Source organism: Macrobrachium nipponense, chromosome 7, assembly GCF_015104395.2.
Source record: "Macrobrachium nipponense isolate FS-2020 chromosome 7, ASM1510439v2, whole genome shotgun sequence".
Classification (NCBI taxonomy): domain Eukaryota; kingdom Metazoa; phylum Arthropoda; class Malacostraca; order Decapoda; family Palaemonidae; genus Macrobrachium; species Macrobrachium nipponense.
In genome coordinates, this window is record NC_061109.1 from 22,689,817 (window position 1) to 22,712,316 (window position 22,500).

Here is a 22,500-nt window from a genome sequence, read left to right on the forward strand (position 1 = left end):
TCCCTCTGTTTTTGGCATAACTGACTTTTGTTGAGGACGTCAGGTTTTGCTATTCTTCTTCGTCTTTTGCCTTGGGATGGTTGGTGTCTTAGTTCTCTCTCTCTCTTTTTTACAGTGTTTTAACGTATTTTTTTTAACTTTTAACTTCTGCTTTTCTTTTTTAAACCATTAATTTTTAATTACCTTGTAATTTTGCGAATTCCTTTTTATAATGTATTTACTTTTATTGTTCACAGACTGATGATGCACCGAGAATTGTGTGCGAACGTTTTAATAAATTGTGGCATTCTTACTGATGTTATCATGGTACCCCCTGAAGTATTTAATATTATAATATAGTATATATTAGATCTATTATATAAATAATATATGATATATTTATATAGGTGTGTTTGCGTTGGTTTGTTTGTATACAGAAGTAAATCAAACACACCCAAATACGTATGAACGCCAGAAATAAAATTCTGACTTCCATCGGGATCGGGAAATTCGCACCCCAGGTCTTTTCCACTGGAAAGACCTGTGGGTAGTGCCCCAATACCCATTCGATTGAAAGAAACCTTGGCGTTCGATCCCGACGGGAGTCAGAACAACTATATATTATATATGTGTGTGGGTGTATATATATATATAATTATATTAGATTATATATAATATTATATATATATTCTATGTATGTTACCCATTACATTTCTCACTTTTATGGTTACCTGAAACTTCAGTTTCCGGTAGACAGGTGATCATCTTTTTCTCTTATGAAATTACAGGTATTAACCACCTGTGTTGAGTAGCGACCGCCGTTCTTATGACATTTCGATCTCGTGAAAAATCGACTGTGTTTTCAATCCCACTTTAACCAGTTGAACAACAACAGAGATCTTGAAATACCTTAAGATTACCATGTGAACAATCCTGATAATTTAGGGCTGAGGTTATGTTCGAAAAAGCGTTTGAATAATGTTTTTCGTATATGGATTGTTTTAAATGTTTTATTTATGCTTTCAGTTTAATCCCAGATTACTTACTTATTATTAATTTTATTATTATTAGTATTATTATTATGATTATTGATTCATTATTTATTATTATTATTATTGAATTACTTATTATTATTTATTATTCTGTTAAAAGAATGGCAGAATTAAGCGCGTTGATTTTATATATTATTTGCTTTTTTCTATTTGTCTCTAGAAAAAACAAAAGAATTATAAAAATCAAACTCGCTTAATTCCTGCCAATTCATTTTAACAGCATTTGGCCTAAAAGAGGGTTTCTCTACCAAAATATTATTATTCTATTATTATAGTTATTCATTATTATGAATTATTCTAGTTATTATTATTACTATTAGTTATTATTATTATTATATTATTATTATTATTATTATTATTATTTTTTTTTTTTTGTTGCAATCACAGTCCTCCAAATTCGACTGGGTGGTAAATTTATAGTGTGGGGTTCCGGGTTGCATCATTGCCTCCTTAGGAGGTCCCAATCAGTTTTCCAATTACTATGTGACGCCGTTTCTAGGAATTCACAACTCTTCTGCATGAGTCCTGGAGCTACTTCTAAGACCATCTTAGTTTTTCTAGATTGCCTTTTCGGGGATCTGGGGCGATACCTGTCTTAGTGCTCCTATGATTAGGGTACAATTTCCTCATTGGCAATATCCCAAATCCTTCCTTCTTTCTTAATTTTCAGATCTTGATACTTATCCATTTTTTCCCTCTCTTTCTCTTCAACTCTGGTTGGTCCAATGGTATTGCGACATCAATGGGTGGATACTTTCTTCTCTTGGGAACCTTTGTCAATCAACACGTCACGTCTGGAGTCTATTTGCCAAAAAAAAAAAAACGTAATCAACCCTATCTGTTTCTGATACCATAGTCCCAAGAGGATATCCTTTGCCTGATCGTTTATTCTAAATCACTCCTCAGGTTGGTGCTGTCGTACCACTTATTTAACTGACAAGGTAGCTGATGCTTTTCTTGGCCAGGAGGGTACCAGGGTGGAGGGACATTTTTAGCCACTGAATCATGCCTCTTTTGTAATGGTTCTGTGCAAGTGCCGGGCACTTGCGCTTTGCTATGGGGTTTGGTTTCATTGGTTCGTTTTTCGTTTATTGCACTTCCTAATATCGGAGAGATGTTATTTTCCGTCTATCGTTCTTTGAAAATTATGTGGTTCGTTCTTAGGGGCCCCCTTGATCTTGTGCCCCGCTGTTTAATCATTCCTTCAGTTTCCTTCTTTAGCTCTCCCCTCTGTAGCCAATTGCCATTGTGTCATCGCTGGCTAGTTCTTTAGTCTGTTCATGTATTGTCCGTGCATTGGTTTGTTGTGCCAGTCGTCTGTTCTTCGTTTGTCATTCTCCTGTCTCTCGTATATTTCTGGGTACTTCGTCTACTTTACTTAGTCCTTCTTCCCATGCACTCTTTAGGCCACTCGTCTTCACTGGTTTTCAGATAGTTGCCCCAGGTGCTCTGTTCTCGATGTTAACGGCAGTTCCTTTATAACTTAGTAGTACCTACCTCCCCTCCCTCCCTTTCGGTTGTATGTTATAGTTCTGTCCGTTATTTGCTCCGGGGTTGGGGTAGTTGCTTTTGGTGTATTGTCATAATGTTTACCTGGTTTTCTGATCTATCGCTGCGGAGTTTCTGCCTTCGTCCCATTCCAACCTATTCCTGCGCTGTAATCTGATTACCTGGCACTGCCCATTCGTGTTTTCATGGCTTTTATCATATTTACGGGCGTTGAGTTTTGACTTGAGTATCGCCTTGGAGTTCTGCATATATTCTTTCCTGATCGTGTCCTTCATCTCTTGGTGTTTTATCCCCTCCCCTCCTTCCATTATTCCCAGGTATTTGTATCCAGTATCATCTATCGTGTTGATGTTGCTCACATCTGGTAGCTTTATCCCTTCAGTTCTCGTTACTTTGCCTTTTTGTATGTTGACTAAGGCGCATTTTTCTATTACAAACTCCATCCTGATGTCCCAGATACAATCCTTACAGTCTGGATTAGGGTATCTATCTCCTTGATGCTTCTTACCATACAGCTTGATGTCGTCATGAAAAAAAACATCAGATGGTTGATTCTGTTGTCTCTTATTATTATTATTATTATTAATTATTATTATTCTTATTATTATTATTATTATTATTCATTCAGGAGACGAACCCTTATTCATATGGGGAAGCCTACAGCGGCCATTGACTTGAAACTGAAGCTTCCAAAGAATATAATGTCCTTTTGAAAGAGGTTACAGAGGATAATAGGAAACACAAAGCAGAAGAGATCAGTAATTTGAAAAGGAAGATAAATGAATGAATGAATAAATAAATAAATAGATAGAAATAATCAATTATTAAAAGCAGCAGGAGACTTGTTTTAGGGTATAGTAATGCATTGCACCTTCGCTTGAACTTTACGACATCCTCAGGGAGACCGTTCATCTTCTTCTTCTTCTTCCCAGCTGATTCCCATTTTTATATGGGGTCGCTGTTTTGGATGAGCCATTTCCATCTATTTCTATCCCGCGCTTCTGCCTCGTCAATTCCTTTCACATGTAAGTGTCCTCTCACACAGTCCTTCCATCTCTTTCTTGGTCTCCCTCTTCTTCTTCCTTGAACCTCCATCCCCATAGCATGTCTCCCAGCGTGGTCCTCATCTCTCCTCAACAGGTGTCCATACCATCTCAGCCTCCCCTCCTACAGGGAGGCCGTTCAGTAACAGCCGGAAATAAAACCACGCCGCCTATGACCGCATCAGTTATTGTGACCCCGAATTACACAAATAGAAGTGATCTTGCATATTGTGGACACTTACGTTGTTGTCGTCGTTATGAACAATTACTTTTGATGACTTTTTTCTTTTCTTTTTTCCCAGCCTTCACCATGATCACTAACGACCCAATAACCCTGTTTTAACAATTGCTTGCAAGTTCTCCTCCCCCCCCCCCCCCCCCCCTCTATCTCTCTCTCTCTCTCTCTCTCTCTCTCTCTCTCGTAGTTGTTTTCCACTCCGGGAGGTTTTAAACTCCGGGAGTTTTCCAGTTTCCTGGAAAGTGGAGTGTAAATTCGGTGAGTTTCCACGGCGCTGTTTGACTTTCAGCCTTGTTGAAAGTAGGTACTGCTTACTCTTGTATGGAAAGTGGATGGTAATTTGATTAGAATGTTTCCTCCAAAAACGTAGTAAGGTGAGTGAACATATTAATTAGAATTTAGCCGAATTGCCATTCATTTTCATGCTACGTAATCATTTTCCATTTCCTGCTTTCCGTTCATTATCTCTTCTATTTTCGTCGTGATTTATTTTGGGTTTGGGTTTCTTGATTATACAAACACACACACGAAGAACAAATTTGCGGTCTTTGCCGAAATATGGCTGTGGTTCTTCATGCGATAGATAGAAAGAAAGACTGATAGATAGATAGATAGATAGACAAATAAACTGAAAGATAGGTAACGTACTGCATCAGATGATGCCAAATCCGATTACGAGTGCAAGACCATCGACGTGACACCTTTTGCATCCAGGGCGTGGTTTAGTCTACAGCGTTATGTCTGTTCTCCCGAAATGGAAAAACGAACGCTTTCTAGCTTATTAAAATAAACTCAGAGGATAGTACGAGTTAGTGTTCTTTGTATATAAAGTGGTGCTGTCAATCATGTGCCTTGAAAATAAATAGTGAGTGGTATCTCATCAAAATAGATTGGCTTTTACTTTCTGAATTCTCTCGAAATGGAAGACCGAATATTTTCCAGCTTCTTATTAAAACTATCCTTAAATATTTTGAGTAAGGTTAGTTGGAAGTCTATGAAAGTGTTGGTGTATATAATGTATCTCTAAAAGAATGGACGGCATCTCACCAACGTAGATTTTGTGTGTGTGTGTTTTGTGAATTCTCTCGAAATGGGAGAACGAATATTTTTTGACGAGAATCGGTTTTAGGTATTCACAATTGCTGCTGTGAATAGTGTGCCTTTAAAACTGTGTACTGTATCTGACCAACAATTTTTTTTTCCTGAATTCTCTCGAAATGGGCGAATGTTTTGTAGCTTTTTAGTTTAAGAATATCCATAGAAAATAATGCGAGTTGGATCGATGTAGGTTTGTGTAAGTGCTGCTGTAAATAATGGGCCTCTAATTGAGCGTGTTGTATCTCACCAACATAATTTGTCTTTTTTTTCGGTCTTTTGTTTCCTGAATGCTGTAGACTTACGAATGTTTTCTAGCTTATTTAAAAAAAATATATCCTCAGATATTTTAAAAATAATAAGGTTAGTTGAAAGTCTGTAGAAGTGTTGGTATACATAACGTGACTGGAGAAGTGTACGGTATCTCACCAAAAAAAAGGTGGTCTTTCTTTTTTAACATTTTGTTTTGTTTTGTTTTGCTTTTGCTTTGGTTCTTAAAGGCGCGAACTCGGTGATTACGGGTTCCCAAGTGCCGTTAGTAGACTCGTGATATTAGCCCAGTGACACGCCTTCCTCCGCCCACAGAGCGCTGGCCCACCTGACCTCGTGAAATGGGCGTATTATGTGGGGTGAAGGAGGGGTCGGGAGCGGGGCGGGAGGGGGCGGCCGCATCCGGTGTATGAGAGAGTGGCTGCTTTGGGTTTGTGTTGAACCGTGTTAGGTTAATATCGATGTGGCTGGATTTCATAATCTAGTTACTAAAATGAGGAGTTACTCTTACGCTGGAGTTGGTCTGATCGTCTGCATAGTGATCTGTTTGTGCAGCAGTTTTCTCTCTCTCTCTCTCTCTCTCTCTCTCTCTCTCTCTCTCTCTCTCTCTCTCTCTCTCATTCGCGTGCGTGTTCGAGGGATTTTTATACCAAGTTTTTTTTTTTGTTTCTATGGTTTCTTTTTCCTTATGAGAAAATCTGAATTTTGGTCGTCCCCTGAATGGTAGTGTTGCGTGTTGGCCACTAAAAAAAAAAAAGGTCTGAATACGTTGGATTTACTCTCTCTCTCTCTCTCTCTCTCTCTCTCTCTCTCTCTCTGAATAAGAAAACACCTTGACTCCGTTATCATGACTCCCATATAACAAAGACAGACCTTTCTTTTCATCATCATCAGTCATTTTGTGACAGTTTGTCCAAGTTATTCGTTTTCCTTCAAAATATCCAATATAAAAACAATTTTTTCCGGACCTTAGATCATACCTGCTTGGAGAAATCATCTCTTTGTGCAATTTCTGTGTATCATTTTAACACTGAGAAACAATTTCTGTGTATCATTTTAGCTCTCTTTGAGAAATTATTTGTATATCATTTCTGTGTATAATTTTAACACTGAGAAATCATTTCTTTATATCATTTCTGTGTGTCATTTTAATTCTGAGAAATCATTTCTTTATATCATTTCTGTGTGTCATTTCAACTCTGAGAAATCATTTTGTGTAACATTTTAACTTTAACCCCTTTGAGAAATCATTTTTGTATATTTCCGTACATCATTTTAACCCCTTTGAGAAATCATTTCTGCATATCATTTCTCTGTATCATTTTAACTTTCTTTGAGAAAAGAACTTCGTCAGGAAATGTGAAAATGGGCAAACATCCATTAGAAATAAAAAAAAAACTTTGACGTAACTTTCCTTTATCTCGCACAGGGGTCCTTCCTTCCTTGTCCTTGACCCCCGTCAACTGAGGCGGGAGTCCGCTCTTGGTTCTTCCTGGAACTGCCTGGAGTCACGAAATGTATACTCCTTGACCGTGGGGAGGGAAATGAAACGACCTCAACCTTGAAGTCCTGTTTCTCCTCCTCCTCCTCCTCCTCCTCGCGTAGCGTTCCAGGAAGCCCTGAGAATTCGGGAGGAGGAGGAGGCTAAATTATTGCGGGAATAACTGCAGGGATATTTTGGCCTTGTTTGTCATCGTAGGGGAGAATAATTGAATTGAATTGAATTGGATCGTTTTAGATATGTGACGTATAAATGAAGATGGATGGAAGTGAATCATTTCCTGATATCAGGCGAGGTCGATTTACATTTACTTTTATAGTATAAACATTATATATATATATATATATATATATATATATATATATATATATATATATATATTACATATAACTATATTCATATATATATATTATATATATATATATATACATTACTATCTATATATATATATATATATATATATATATATATATATATATATATATATATATATGAATAATTATCACATCACCGTGATTCATATAAATCATTCGAGCTACAAAATTTTCCTTTAATATCTAATTCGCTCTACCTCGAATTGATATATTTTCATATATGTAAACCGAAGTGGAATTTTTAGTTGATAATAATTTTGTCCCCTCATGGGATCACAACTAAAAATTCCCCACCTTCGGTTTACATATATGAAAATATATCAATTCCGAGGTAGAGCGAATTAGATGTTAAAGGACATTTGTAGCTCGAATGATGTATATATATATATATATCTATATATATAATAAATATATATATATATATATTATATATATATATATATATATATATAGGTTCATTGCCCAGGGAAGAGACGTGTGTCACTAATTGTCTTTCGAAACAGATCTCCTCAGGAAATAAAGAAGTAAACTTCCCGTCGGATTGAAACCATGCAAAAGTTAAACTGCCCCCCCCTCCCCCACCGCCTCCTCCTGCAGTGGGTCCAGCCATTATGATTGTAGCTCCTTTCATTAAAGCATTTTTTTTTTCTTTTATGGTCAGGGGGACGTAGTCGATTTTGGTCTGCGGTGTGGGTCCCTTTGTATTTGTAATTATTTTACTTTTTCATCTTTCTATCGATGTATCTAAATATCCATCTTTCCTATATATATATCTATCCATCTATTATTTATCTATCTACATACACGTTTATTTATATATATATAGATATATATAAATATATATATATATATATAATATCTATATATATATTATATATATATATATAATATATAGGTATATATATATACACACACACATAAGAAAATAGTTTTAAACTAATGTTAACATTATAATTAGTAAGGTGTATATATAACACTCGTACATGCATAAGTACATACATATATACATACCAGATAGATATATATATATATATATATATATATATATATATAGATATATATATATATACTATATATATATATATATATATATATGTCTAAACTGAATAATGTTTGATCCACGTTACCAAAAAACGGAACCATTTTAGACTATGAAAAAATGCATTAACATGACTCACTTTATCTCCGCCATGTAGGATTAATAACTCGCCTTCACGTGTGATATATGCACGCTCTAACTGACAGTTAAATGGGAGACTTATAATCTTTACGGTTGTAGCGTTGGCTCCAATACAAAGCCCTGAAGTACCTCACCCGTGATCTGCTTGAGTGCTGTTGTCGGGAAGCAGCTTTCATTTAAGTAAGCTTTCACATGTGATATATGCTTAATTTAACCAAGGGTTCAGTGAGAAAGTTATGCTCTCTCTCTCTCTGTATATATATACATACATCATACATACATGCACTATACATATATATTTATATATACATATATGTATGTGTTTGTATAAATGCTTACTGACAGTTAAAAGGAATTTATGCTCTCTCTCTCTCTCTCTCTCTCTCTCTCTCTCTCTTCTTCTCTCTCCTCTCTCTCTATATATATATATATATATATATATATATATATATATATATATGTATATATATATTCTATATATATTAATATATAATATATATATCCATATATATATATATATATATATATACACACACACACACACACACACACACACACACACACACATATATATAATATATATATATATATATATATATGTATGTATGTATGTATGTATGTATGTATGTATGTATGTATGTATGTATATACAATGTGTGAACATGAAATTCATAAAAATATTATTTGAATATAAATGTAAAGTACTTACGTATACTGTATCTGAATGCTCTACGCAAGAAACATTGAATTTCTCAATACGCTTAACAGTATTGGCAATTTTTTATGGCCACAAGAACCAACCCATAAGACAAACGACCTCCCGAGAGACATAATTATTGTTTCCTGCTGTTTTCAAGAGAGTTGTCGTCTCTAAGACTATGTTTTCTTTTTATTTTTGTGTCATAAGACCTTTCTTTCCCCTCCCCTTTTGTTTTCGTAATCATGGGCTGTAAACCCAGATTGTTTTCCTTTTTTTTTCTTATAGAAACTGCGACTGTTTTTATTTTTTTACAGTCATACACTCGAAGAGTAGTTTAGGGCATTTGAATAAGTAGTTGAAGGTACTGTGTTTGTCAGGGGAGGAAGTAAGTGACGTCATTTGGTTCACTTTTACGCTATACGATGACTTTACAGACGTAACAGAACTATACAGTAGTATATGTGATATAGTATATATGCATTATATTGTGAATGTATCTATATCTATATCTATCTATCTATCTATCTATCTATTATATATATTATATATATAATATTAACCTGTGTATATAATCTAGATGTACATATTATATATATATATATATATATATATATATATCTATATATATATATATATTTGTGTGTATATTTACATACATATAAATATATCTATATACGTATGTATACACACACACATATATATATATACATAAATATAATATACATATATATATATATATATATATATATATATATATATATATATATATATATATATATTTATATATACACACGGCAATACGAGGGAATACTTAACAGGATGCTTAGCTTGGAGGTTATTGAAGTTGTTAGGAACTTGTACCAAACTCAAATAAATAAGCTGACAAACGCACAACTGAAGGAGGCACTGGGGACAGTCCTTAATGCACGTGCACAATAATGAGGTGCCTTCAAACGCCATATTGCTGCAGGAAATAAGGAATCTGACGAGAGAAACAGAACAGATGAAACAAATAAGAAACGAAGTGGCAGAATTGTCATCAGAGTTAAGACGAACTTTTAGTATTACAAACCAACAACAGCTGTTCCTTACCGGAGTCTCGGAAGTAGCAGACAACTTCGGAAGGGATGGTCAGTCAAAAGTAGGCAACCCCCATCTTTAGATTGATTAATTGATTATGTCTGTTAAAAGCTGGTGTCACAACATCTCGGTTATTCCCCATCTTTGGAACGAGAGCTTTGAACCATAGTATACATGCAGTGGGGCGATTGATTTGAATGTGAATGGTAGTGGTAGGCAATTGTTGAATATGTGCCAGAGTTAATAATACGGTCATTGGTAACCACCTTGTTTATGATGATCACACTTTTGGAGGCAGTTTAACCTTTAGAAGGGGGTCAGAGGCAGACTGGGTATCGGAAATTGACTTGTGTATTGTTTCACAAAAATTGCTTCACCACTTGAAGTCTGTAGAAATGAATCAAAACATTTTAATTTCTGGCCATGCCCGATGATGGTGAGGCTTCATCTCACTCGCGTGAGTGACCTGCCTCCATCAGCATTAACTTAGTGTGCGAGAGATTTGGGCAGATCTCACTTCGACTCAAATTATTCAGATCACAGTTGCATAACGAGGGGCCTTGCATACAAGCAAGTCAATATAAATAGATGTAAAATAGCCATAGAGGAGGCAATACTCCCAATTTGGATGTAGTCGATGTGGAGTCAATGTGTACTGGGTTGGAATCGGCCACTACGATAATCAATAGGTTGGCAGAAGAATGTAAATTGCGTAATGGGAGAGAGCAGGATCAACATGAATGGGATCAGAATCACCCAAGGTGGAAAAGGATCTTTGAAAGGGATGATCCAAAAATGATTTGGAAATCAATTAACTGGAAAACGAATATAATAAACAATGATAACAATAATCAGCCAGATGATGTTCAGTTCAAGTTACATTTTGAGAGGCTTTTCAACACTGATCTCGCTTATATAAACAATAACTAACCACCTAATATAGCTTTGTCACCTAACATTCCTATATTAGATGATCCTTTCACTTATCAAGAGATAGACATGGCAGTGAAAAGCATGAATAAGGGGAAGAGCTATGTTGGTGTATGCTCAGGTATATTTTCGCTATCGCCAATGACTTTTCCCCCTCACCATTTTCACCTTTTTATTTTGTACCTTTGTGTATCCTTTTGCTTGGTGCCATAACAGGTTGGTTACACTCTTCAAATCAGGTAATAGAGTGGAGTGTGGGAATTGAAGGGGCATCAGCATAATGAACACTTTGGCAAAAATTTATGATTCGTCGTTAATGAGACGATTAAATCTGTGGGTTAGTATAGATAAATGTCAGGTAGAGGGTGTATTGAGCAAATATTATCCTTATGGCTTATGATGGCCTATGCACTCTTCAAGAAAAAGAAACTGTATGTTTTATTTTTAGATTTTAGTAAAGCATACGACCGTGTGCCGAGAGATAAGTTAATTGAGTGTCTCAAAGAGAAAGGTTGTGGAAAAATGATTCGTAATTTATCTAGATAAAATGGTTAAAAATATAAAGGAGGGAATTGGGAGAAATGGGTTTTTAGGGACAATGCATACGCTTTTCATTATGGATGACACAGTTGTTTTAAGTACATCAAGAGAAAAGTGTTCGGAGAAAATAGGGATTCTGTTTTATTACTGTAACTCTCGTATGGGACGATTGTTAATGAAAACAAGACGAAGTTTTCTGTAGTTAATGGAAATGCAAGAGATAAAGAGTCTTTAGTCATAAATAGTATTAAGATAGACCACTGTGAGAAATATCTGTATCTTGGTGCATGGTTTACGGATGATGTCAAAGTGGCATCAGTGCTTAAGCAACATGAAATTGAGAATGCAAACACCATTAACAAATTTTCAGTATTTTGTAACAACAATACAACTATGCCCAATGCATATAAAGTAAAGGTTCTTAAAGCAGCGTTAGGAGCCTCGTTCCTATATAGCGCAAAGAGTTGGCTCACAACCAACTTAACACGCATGGAGAGGTTATATAATCAGGCTGTTAGAGGCTTATTAGAAGCCCGAAATAACACACCTATAACACTGTGCTTAGTGGAGAGTGGTCTGAGTCTTTTACTCGTGAAGTACAAATATGAAGAAAACGTTTCCTAGCAAAGAAATTGGCGGACATTGATATTGAAGAGCCTTTCCACTATATTTAGGATATTTGCAGATTTTTTAATTCTTGTGTGACTTATGAAATTGTGGGATGAAAGTCTTGACCAAATAAAAGATGAAATTCGTAAAAAACCCGAAACAGCAACAAAATATTATACATATCGAGAAATTTGAAATAGATCATTGCAAATTCGTAGAGGGTATAGTAAGAGTGTTTACATACCAGACTATGTGCGAACTGCCTTCACAAGAGTACGTATAATGTCCCACGATCTACGGATAGAGACAGGAAGGTGGAGTAGAACGCCAAGGGAGTTGCGAGTCTGTAATTGTGACTCACAGACAGTGCAGAGTGAAGGAGCACATGTATTAATTGAATGTCCAGGGTCAAGATCAAAGAAGCAGAAATTTAGAAATTTATATTATACGAACATTGAGGAAAATAACTTAATTGACCTGTGTCAGTATATATTTGGAGTGTTAAAGATTTATGATGAATAAATGACTGCGAGCTTTAAAAAAAAAATAAACAAATAGATAAATGAAATAAGGGTTATCTTTTATTTTGGTTGGTGTTTGAGGGGCTTGTTGTGATGTTTGTGTAGTAGATAGATATTATGACTAAGAATATTTTCCTTTTAAGAACAAAATATTTTATAATGTATTGGTGAATTGAGTTATTGTTATAGATTAAAAACCACTGTTTTGTGCAAACTAAATTTAAATATGGTATTACAACATATGTAATGTTTTGTCAATAAAGATTAATAATAATATATATGTAAATACACTTTGTCCTCGGAGAAGGTAACACCAAAAAATCCTACCTTTCTGATTTCAACAAATAATATCGGTATGAGGTTGCTAGACCTACCCCCGCCCACCCCTCTCCTCAAATCTTCAAGGGACTTCGGTGCCAGCCGCGTCAAATATTTTCTGATGGTTACCCATCCAAGAACTGACAAAACTCCGAGTTGGTGAACTTAACTGCTCGGTCTTCCAGTGAGAATGATAATGTGTTAGTGTGTGTGTATTTGTGTACAATGAACGAGGCTTATAATCATTAAGGAATATTATAATATGTTTGAGTGTGTATGTGTAAGAATAGTAAATAGGAGATTGTGGCCATGAAGGAGTATTAAACCAACATAAACTCGAAACTACAGGTGTTCAGTGACAAGAACACCTGTGATTACTGAGTGGTTACGCAGAGAAACTGGTTAAGGATGTTTACTATTTGTTAAGCTGTACATTATCTGTTACATAAGGTCGCTTCTGTGGATTCGTTACAGAACCAGTTATTGTGCGCACGTCTGAAGTTCCGGAGTTAGTTTGTCACTGAGTGGATTTCTGAAGTTTAGATATTGAAGACTATGAGGGTTACGGTTTCATACTGAAGCTAATATAGACCATATACCTTTATCCTTTCTCTTCGGTTAAATTTATGGCTGGTCCTGGAGCGAGAGCCAGTGTTTTGGCGTAAGGCTGTCTTAACGCAAATATCAAAGGAAGTTTCTCTCTCTCTCTGAGGGACCTGGGGCAACCCGAACAAGATGTAAGGTCTGTAAGGTAAGCTCTCTCTCTCTCTCTCTCTCTCTCTCTCTCTCTCTCAGAAAATCTACATGAAGCATTATGTAAAAAATGGGATAATGTTTTAATTTTGACAATTGCATGTAAGACTTGTAATTAAATGGTCCTCTTTATTTTGGAAACCCCTAAACATGACTTGTCTATCAAGTGGTAAATTAACGTTCCCAGTTTGTCATCATCAGTCGGAAAATAATCAAATTGTGAAATATTCTGTCAATTTTAAATGGTAGAAAAAAAAAAGACTTCAGCGGTGCTCTAATGTCCTACCATAATTGATTAGTCATACTATAGCACAATACTGTAATTGCATAATTTCCGCTCTCTCTCTCTCTCTCTCCTTCTCCCTGTACCTAAGAATGACAAAAGATAGTGATGTTCCATTTACCTGTAATTATGCAAAAGTTCATTTTTTGTACTATTTTAACATAATAAATAAACCGATTGTATTTTCTGTTTTACATTATTACGTTTATTTTCATACTTATTCATCAATATTGGGGTACATAAGGCGTTCTAGGTTTCATTTCAATATATGTTTGCGTAGCTGGTGACTAACACCTTTTTTTATTTAGTTTTTTATTTCTGAAGTTTGCCTTAGTTGCGTGTTCTCTTATACAAGTCAGACAGTTTTCTACGGAGAGAGAGAGAGAGAGAGAGAGAGAGAGAGAGAGAGAGAGAGAGAGAGAGAGAGTTCATGTTTTCAAGAGCTTAAAGTTTATCGTTGAAGGTCGAATCTAAATCGTTGCATGCAACAATTCGTGTTTGTCACGAAACTGGAGCTTTCGTTGCGTAATACTATTTTCCCATTTTTGAGTTTATTGCTAAAATTTCAGATATGTTGCACGAGAATGCATGACTTTGCAAGAAGGTTCGTTCATTTGTAGTGCGAAACTTTAAGTATTCTATGTTTATTCACTCTGAAGTCTCTTTCACTCTCAGGGTGAAATTTCTATGTTTATTCACTTTGAAGTTTCCTTCATTTGCAGAGTGAAACTATAAATATTCTATGATCAATCACTCTGAAGTGTCTTTCACTCTCAGAGTGAAACTAAAAATATTCTGCGTCTATTTACTTTTGAAGCTGTTTTCACCTGCAGAGTGAAACTGAAAACTAACACTGTTTATTCACTCTGAAGTCTCTGTCCTTTACAGAGTGAAATTGAAAACTGTCTCTTGCAGAGTGAAATGAAGTCTTTCTTTATTCACTTTGAAGTTTCCATCACCTGCAAAGTGATATTAAGAATATTATTTTTTCTTTACTTTAAATGTCCATTGCGTGCTTAATGTTTTACAGAATTTATGAGAAATATTAATACCAATTGTCTTCTAAGATTTGCATAAAAACTGGGAATTTACTCGTCAGGGAAAAAATTGTGGCAGGAAGCAGAAACCCGAGCCATTTTAGTGACGCTATCAGATAAAAAATATCATGTTTTTTACTTGGTTTTAGATTAAACTGGCCTTCTGCTGCCACGGGACCTTGCCTAATGGCTGGCTCTCAAGTGCGGTAAGGTGTTAAAGGGGATATAAGGACTGTTGTGGACCTCTTGACTCGGCAAACCAGTTTAGATGAGACCCGGGATGAATAATGTTCTTTTGATGATTTAATAAACATAATATTTCAACTGATTGTTTTGTAAGCTACTGAATATTAATTTGATGCTATTGCTTACGCAATGCAATGAGAAAATTTTTTTTATTTGGTAGACAATAAATGAGAAAATGTTACATTTAGTGGAAGTTAAATGAGGAGAATGTATTCAGTTAAAATTAAATGAGAAAAATATATTTATTGGAAAATTAGATGAGAAAAACCTTAGTATTTAGTGGAAAATTAAACGAGGAAAATATATTTAGTGAAAAATTAATTGAGAAAAGCCTGATTATTTAGTGGTAATTAAATGTGAAAAATCTAATGTTTACTGGAAACTTAGACGAAAAAAACTCTAATATTTAGTGAATAATTAAAGGAGAAAAGAATATATTTAGTGGAAAATGAATTCAAGTCCATAAGACTCTAGGATTCCCAGGCAAATCGAGTAATTCCAGGCTAACTTTCTGTCACCCACTTGATGTAACTGGATTGTTTACTTGATTCGTAGTGCGCATGCTCATGGAAACTTTCACATTGCTTTTCATAATCCTGCTAATTCTTGTTTTTGATTCAGTGTAACATATCTTAAGCTCGTGACTTAACAGATCAGTAGACTATTTGGTTTTTTTCTTAATAAGGTCGATATCTTTTTCAGCAACGTAATGCCTATAAGGTATAAGCAGGTGCTTATAACCCTGAAAACAAATTAGATTAAAGTTATTTCAGATAACATTTTTCGCTTACTCGTGGAGTGTGCCTACAAACTACTTTATTGTTGTTATTGTTGTTGTTGGGGGTTAGGAAAGCCTAAAAAGTTGTTTCGCGTTGAGTTAAATATAAAGGAATTTTAGGATAGGATATTTATGATTTATTCATTAGAATGAAAATGTAAAAAATAAATAATATCCTTGTTAAAGAGTACAGAAAAAAGATTTCTAATAAAATGTAGCGTATTTATTTTAATTTTCGTTGGTGAAACAGCGCTCTATTTGATCACAGATTGTAGCACGTGCCACGAGTAAGATGGAGGTAGGATGACGCCTTGTTTGTTTTTGGAGTTTGATGGGACTTTCCTCTCTCTCTCTCTAGAACCACAGTGAAGCTTACCATTTTGACCTACAGTAGTGTGCGCAATAAAGCCAAAACGTCGGTAGGTTAGCGAAAACGGAGCGAAATATTTAAACGTCTCACTGTGACGGTTAGGAGGTGACCCTCTTGTTTTAAAAGACTCCCCCCAACCCCCCACCCCAACCACCACCTTCCCCAGTAAGGAAACCGTTACGCCTCAGCGTCCCGACGATCGCGCTAAAAGAAAAAAAAAAAAAAAAAAAAAGGCATTCGAAATCGTTAAAGAATCGCAAGTCGCTTTAGATGTTTGAACGTGTCTATTGCATTTCGCGCGTTTCCGGATCGTGATTGCGACGTGATTGTCCGCGTGCGATTCGCTCATGGGCCGGTAATTGTAATTGTTTCGGTGATTCGGTCTGTCTCAAGCGGTTTGTAAAGTTTGCGAAGGAGGGAGGAGGCGGGCCTGGGATTACCGATGTACCGAGTGGTTTTGGGACCCCGAGTCTTTTTCAGATGATGGGAGTTGAATGTTATTTTCTTCGTTTTGTCGCTTTTTCTGCTTGAGGGGACTGAATAGCCTTGGGAAAAAAACAGAGCAGATATAAAGAAGAAGAAGCAGTTACTTCCCCCATATGTAATGTCAACAATTTGAAGTGAACGATTTGTACCAGCAAGGTTGATCGATTCATACCAAAGGTTTTGCTTTATATAAAGAAAAATAATAAATAAATAAGATTCATTTGTTAATACCCACTTCATGATTGAGACATTCTCAAAAGTATAAACTAATGAAACTACTTCTCTCTTAAGGGAAACGTTAGAGTACATCCACACCTCAGATATAGGTATCATAAGCAGGTGTAGGAAGTTGATCCACTACATGCCACAAACAAGTTGAAAACACACGAACACCCATTATTGAAAACGAAACTTTAGCGAATGTTGGAAAATCATATGAATTACTAAAAAGTCGATGACTTGTATTCGACTTGTTTGTGACTTGTCTGCGATAAGCTGCCAATATGTGTTTGTGACATGTTTTACTGAAGCGTGGACGCTAAATAGTCATATCAGACAAGGATCAGACCTACTAACAAGTCGATGACATGTATGCAACCTGCTAGGGACTTGTGTGTGACAAGTTGCCAACATGTGTTTATTACATGCTATACTGAAGTGCGAACGCTAAATAATCGTATGAGACACTGATTAGACACACTAACAAGTCCATGACATGCATTCAACCTGCTCGGAGCTTGGGTGTTATAAGTTGCCAACACGTTTCAAATATTTTTTTTATTGCTATGTGGATGGATTCATCTAATGTATTTTTGCTTTTGTGGATGTTATCAGTGTCCCATTCTCCCCCCTCTCCCCAAAAAAAACTGGTAACGAGAACACCTACCTTGAGGGCCATGACAGGGTCTCCCACGCCGTTACTTCCAGCCTTAACGGCGTAGTGCAGGAGGGTCATGTCCGAGAGGCCGTCCCGGTCGTCGACATGGCATCCTAAGGACAGCGCCTGCAGGAGGAAGAAAGTGGAAGAGAGGATAAGCCGATGCTGAGGTAACTTCGGCTGCTGCTTGTCTGTTTTACCGAGTTTTTGCACAAATAGGTGTGTTAGGGTTGTTTTGTAAATTTTTATTTATTTATTTATGGAATTGTACCACAGGGAAAATGAAAAACAGGGTATAATTCTTTTTTTTTACACCCAGTTACATTTCCTTGGGGTACAGCTGCATATGTACATCATGTGTAATGTGATTAAAATCATATATACCATCTATATATATATATATATATATATAGATAGATATAGTAGTATATATATACATATACACCAATACACATTATTCGTAGAAAATGAGCATATTCAAGTTATTTTTCTATGAGAAATATCCAAAAATTCCTGTTTTTATCAATTTTATCATTAAATGCACTTTTTGTGATAAAATTATTAACAAACCAGGTATGAACATTTTAGTGGGTTTTTCTTGATTTTTAACTAATAAAATAGGCAGTTTTAATTTTTTTTTTATGGGGCTTTCAATTATTTGCGGATTCTAGCTATTTGGGTGGGGTCTGGTACACATCCCCCGCGAATACAGGGAACACTGTATGTGAATAATATATATATTTAAAAAGTACAAGTTCTGGAAGATGGAGGCGAAAGAGGCAAAACAATATAGGAAGAGAAATAATTATAGAAATGAAGAAAGAGAAGAAAAAGAGGAACTGTTACGGAAGCGACACTTCAGTTTCAAATTTTATTTACGAAATGTCCATTATTTGCTCTTCATACTTCATATCTTTTATCCCTAAGATGGGAATGGGTTAGAACTTGTGAGAATCGATAATATATGCCTTTCAACAAAAACAAAGAGAGAGAGAGAGAGCCTTTCTGTCCTGAATCCTGACCTGAACTAAGCTAAATTTGACCCAAGTTTTTAAAGCTTTCAGACAAATAGCTTGGTTCCATGCACTGTAAATGCACCATACAAGCAAACAAATAGGTTTGTTTATTCTTGGACTGGAAACGGACCTTGTGTTTGAGCGAGAGAGAGAGAGAGAGAGAGAAGAGACGCGTGGAAGGCTGTGTACTAGTTAAAATATTGTTCTTGAACGAAAAATAAGAATCGAGGAGGAAGTGACTCCAGCTCAAGCCAAAACACATTTCCCAACTCAAAGGATGCCGACCGGAAGCCAGCCATGTAGCCTTCCAGCCTCTCTCTCTCTCTCTCTCTCTCTCTCTCTCTCTCTCTCTCTCTCTCTCTCTCTCTCTGTACCGGTTAAATTCTAGCTTTTCCATTAAGGCCATCTCCAGCATATATTCTCTCTCTCTCTCTCTCTCTCTCTCTCTCTCTCTCTCTCTCTCTCTGCAATTGCTCTCGAGTCGGTCTGACCATCGAGATGGTTCTCACGTTTTGGTCTGTTAACTTGAAAACCCCGAAACTTAAATGGACGTTTAGGTTTTGTGAAATAGTTTTTCAGTCTGTTGAACCGTGTTTTTCTCCACCCCATTCGTTTTATTTTCGTTTTATTGTTTTACGGAGTGTCTGGCATCGAAGGCTTATTGGATGTATAAGTTACTTGAATCTTGAAGGAATTTGTGTTGTCTGATAAGAGTATTTTAGGATAGTTTTTTTTTTTTTATCAGAGTAATGTACAGAACAATGCAGTTTTATTTAGGCAGTTTTAAACTCCACCTTTATGCCAGACATGCAAATAATCACTTTGTCGATTACAAAAATTTTAAATTGGAAATCCTTTTTAAACGAAAATAGATTTGGCGTTTTACGATAAGTCTATTCTAGGATAGTGGTTTTCCTATTAGATTACTGTATAGAACTATGCACATAGTTTTTTATATATATAATTAAACTCCCTTTATGCGCAAGACATGCAAATATTCACTGTCATGTAGAACAGGAATTTTAACCACGCCCCAAAAAAATTTGAGCGATTTACTCAGTACCACTGATACCTATGTGTTGTGTGTGTGTGTGTGTGTGTGTGTTTTTTTTTTTTTTTTTTTTTTTTTTTTTTTTTTTTTACATCGGTAATTGGTAGCATTTTTTCATGTTCCGTTTTTGTTTACGACAATTGGGGAGGATTTGTCAGTGTTTTCCATAAATTGTTCTTGTGTGTGTGTTTTTGTTCTTTTTTTTTTTTTGTGGCAAATTTCTCCATATCTTCAGGGAGTTGGTTGTTTTATTGCCATGGGAAATAGTGTATGTCTTTATAAAAACATTTCCGTTTCGTTTCTTATTCATATTCCGTACTTCATATTATTATTATTATTCAGTGGCCCTGTGTGGGCTTGTTCTATATGAATAGGGTTCATCATCCGAATAATAATAATAATAATAATCTCAAGCTGTACTACAAAGCCTTCATGAGTTCCCATTACCGTGAAGAAGAGGACGCATTAAGAAAATTATTTCCGATAATGTATCCCCGACTGACGACACCAACCGAATACGACCTAATCATATTACCAGAATCGGAGGACGCGCGATCTTATTATGAAAATAACCCCTCTCCACAGGTACGAGAACCCCTGAAGCAGACGCATGTAGTGTACCAATATACATGCCCAGTCCGCGAATGCAGCGGCGCCTACGTAGGTATGACTACCATGCGACTGTCGAAGAGACTCTCGTGCCACGCCCAAGAGGGGGCTATAAAGAATCACGCCCGCACCAAACATCACGAGGCCATCTCCCGAGATGTCATCATAAAGAACACGAAGATCATCGGGAAGGCCCATGATGCCCGTCGGTTGCGCCTGCTGGAGGCGCTACTCATCCAGCAAATAAAACCTACTCTGAATACGACGCGGAAGAATTTCTCCTCCCTACGAGTATGAGAAGACCTGCCACCAACAATGACACCACCGATCATGACAACTCTATGGATGACAACGCCCCCGAACGAGGTACTCCTGCAGCCGATGGAAATCAAAGTAGCCGTGACGTCCCACAGCGTAGCGCAACGCCCATCAATGTTACAGCGCCGCTTAGGAGGTCCAGGCGGCTGCAGGATATGCTGCAACGCAACCATCGGCCGAAGAAAGTGGCTTGAGACCTGGCTCAGGCAGCCAATGAAAACAAGACTCACCGCCACCAGCCAATAGGAGACAAGCATGGGGCAGAACCCCCTGCTGTCAACCACAGATATAAGGAGACGACGGACCGCACCAAGATCAGTCCACCCCTAGCTTCCCAGCCCGAGGATGTCTGGCAGCTCCAGACGAAAGCTCGCTTTAGAAAGAGAGAGAGAGAGAGAGAGAGAGAGAGAGAGAGAGAGAGAGAGAAAATCGTTAATGACTTTGATGGACTATGGTATCATAGTTTATCTGTAAAATTCAAATATATACACCTATTTGACCCTGTATTTTTACCATGACCTCTATAGGCGCTCACTAGCCTGTTTAAGTAGCACTGAAAAAGCCGCTATTCGCAAAATAGAGAAGAAATCTCTACAAGTGTAACGCTGCTGAAGTAGCCATTACTTTTAATAAAATAATAATAATAATAATAATAATAATATAATAATAGTTTGCTGTTTATTTATTTATTTATTTTATTTTTTTTTTTTTTTTTACTCTATCACAGTCCTCCAATTCGACTGGGTGGTATTTATAGTGTGGGGTTCCGGGTTTGCATCCTGCCTCCTTAGGAGTCCATCACTCTTCTTACTATGTGTGCCGTTTCTCAGGATCACACTCTTCTGCATGAGCCCTGGAGCTACTTCAGCCTCTAGGTTTTTTCTAGATTCCTTTTCAGGGATCTTGGGATCGTGCCTAGTGCTCCTATGATTATGGGTACGATTTCCACTGGCATATCCCATATCCTTCTTATTCCTATTTTCAGATCTTGATACTTATCCAATTTTTCCCTCTCTTTCTCTTCAACTGGTGTCCAACCCATGGTATTGCGACATCAATGAGTGATACTTTCTTCTTGACTTTGTCAATCAACGTCACATCTGGTCTGTTTGCACGTATCACCCTATCCGTTCTGATACCATAGTCCCAGAGGATCTTCGCCTGATCGTTTTCTATCACTCCTTCAGGTTGGTGCTCGTACCACTTATTACTGCAAGGTAGCTGATGTTTCTTGCACAGGCTCCAGTGGAGGGCTTTTGCTACTGAATCATGCCTCTTTTTGTACTGGTTCTGTGCAAGTGCCGGGCATTCACTTGCTATGTGGTTTATGGTTTCACTTTTTCGTATTGCACTTCCTACATATGGGAGAGATGTTATTTCCGTCTATCGTACTTTGAACATATCTGGTTCTTAGGGCCTGATCTTGTGCCGCTGTTATCATTCCTTCAGTTTCCTTCTTTAGCTCTCCCCTCTGTAGCCATTGCCAATTATCATCGCTGGCTAGTTCTTTAGTCTGTCTCATGTATTGTCCATGCATTGGTTTGTTGTGCCAGTCCTCTGTTCTTTCTGTCTTTCTCCTGTCTCTGTATATTTCTGGGTCTTCGTCTGCTTTTATTTAGTCCTTCTTCCCATGCACTCTTTAGCCACTCGTCTTCACTGGTTTTCAGATATTGCCCCAGTGCTCTGTTTTCGATGTTGACGCAGTCCTCTATACTTAGTAGTCCTCTCCCTCCTTCC

The 22,500-nt window shown here is 36.6% G+C and overlaps 1 protein-coding gene across 3 annotated transcripts in view; it reads right to left on the bottom strand.

The window, feature by feature from the left end:
- Positions 1-22,500, bottom strand: part of LOC135217076 (CAP-Gly domain-containing linker protein 4-like) — a 136,471-nt gene that overhangs the window by 20,573 nt on the left and 93,398 nt on the right. For all 3 annotated transcript variants that reach the window (XM_064252760.1, XM_064252759.1, XM_064252758.1), the window contains one exon: positions 17,779-17,895. In XM_064252760.1, coding sequence (XP_064108830.1) covers positions 17,779-17,895 — 117 coding nt within the window. The remainder of the gene's footprint in view (positions 1-17,778; positions 17,896-22,500) is intronic.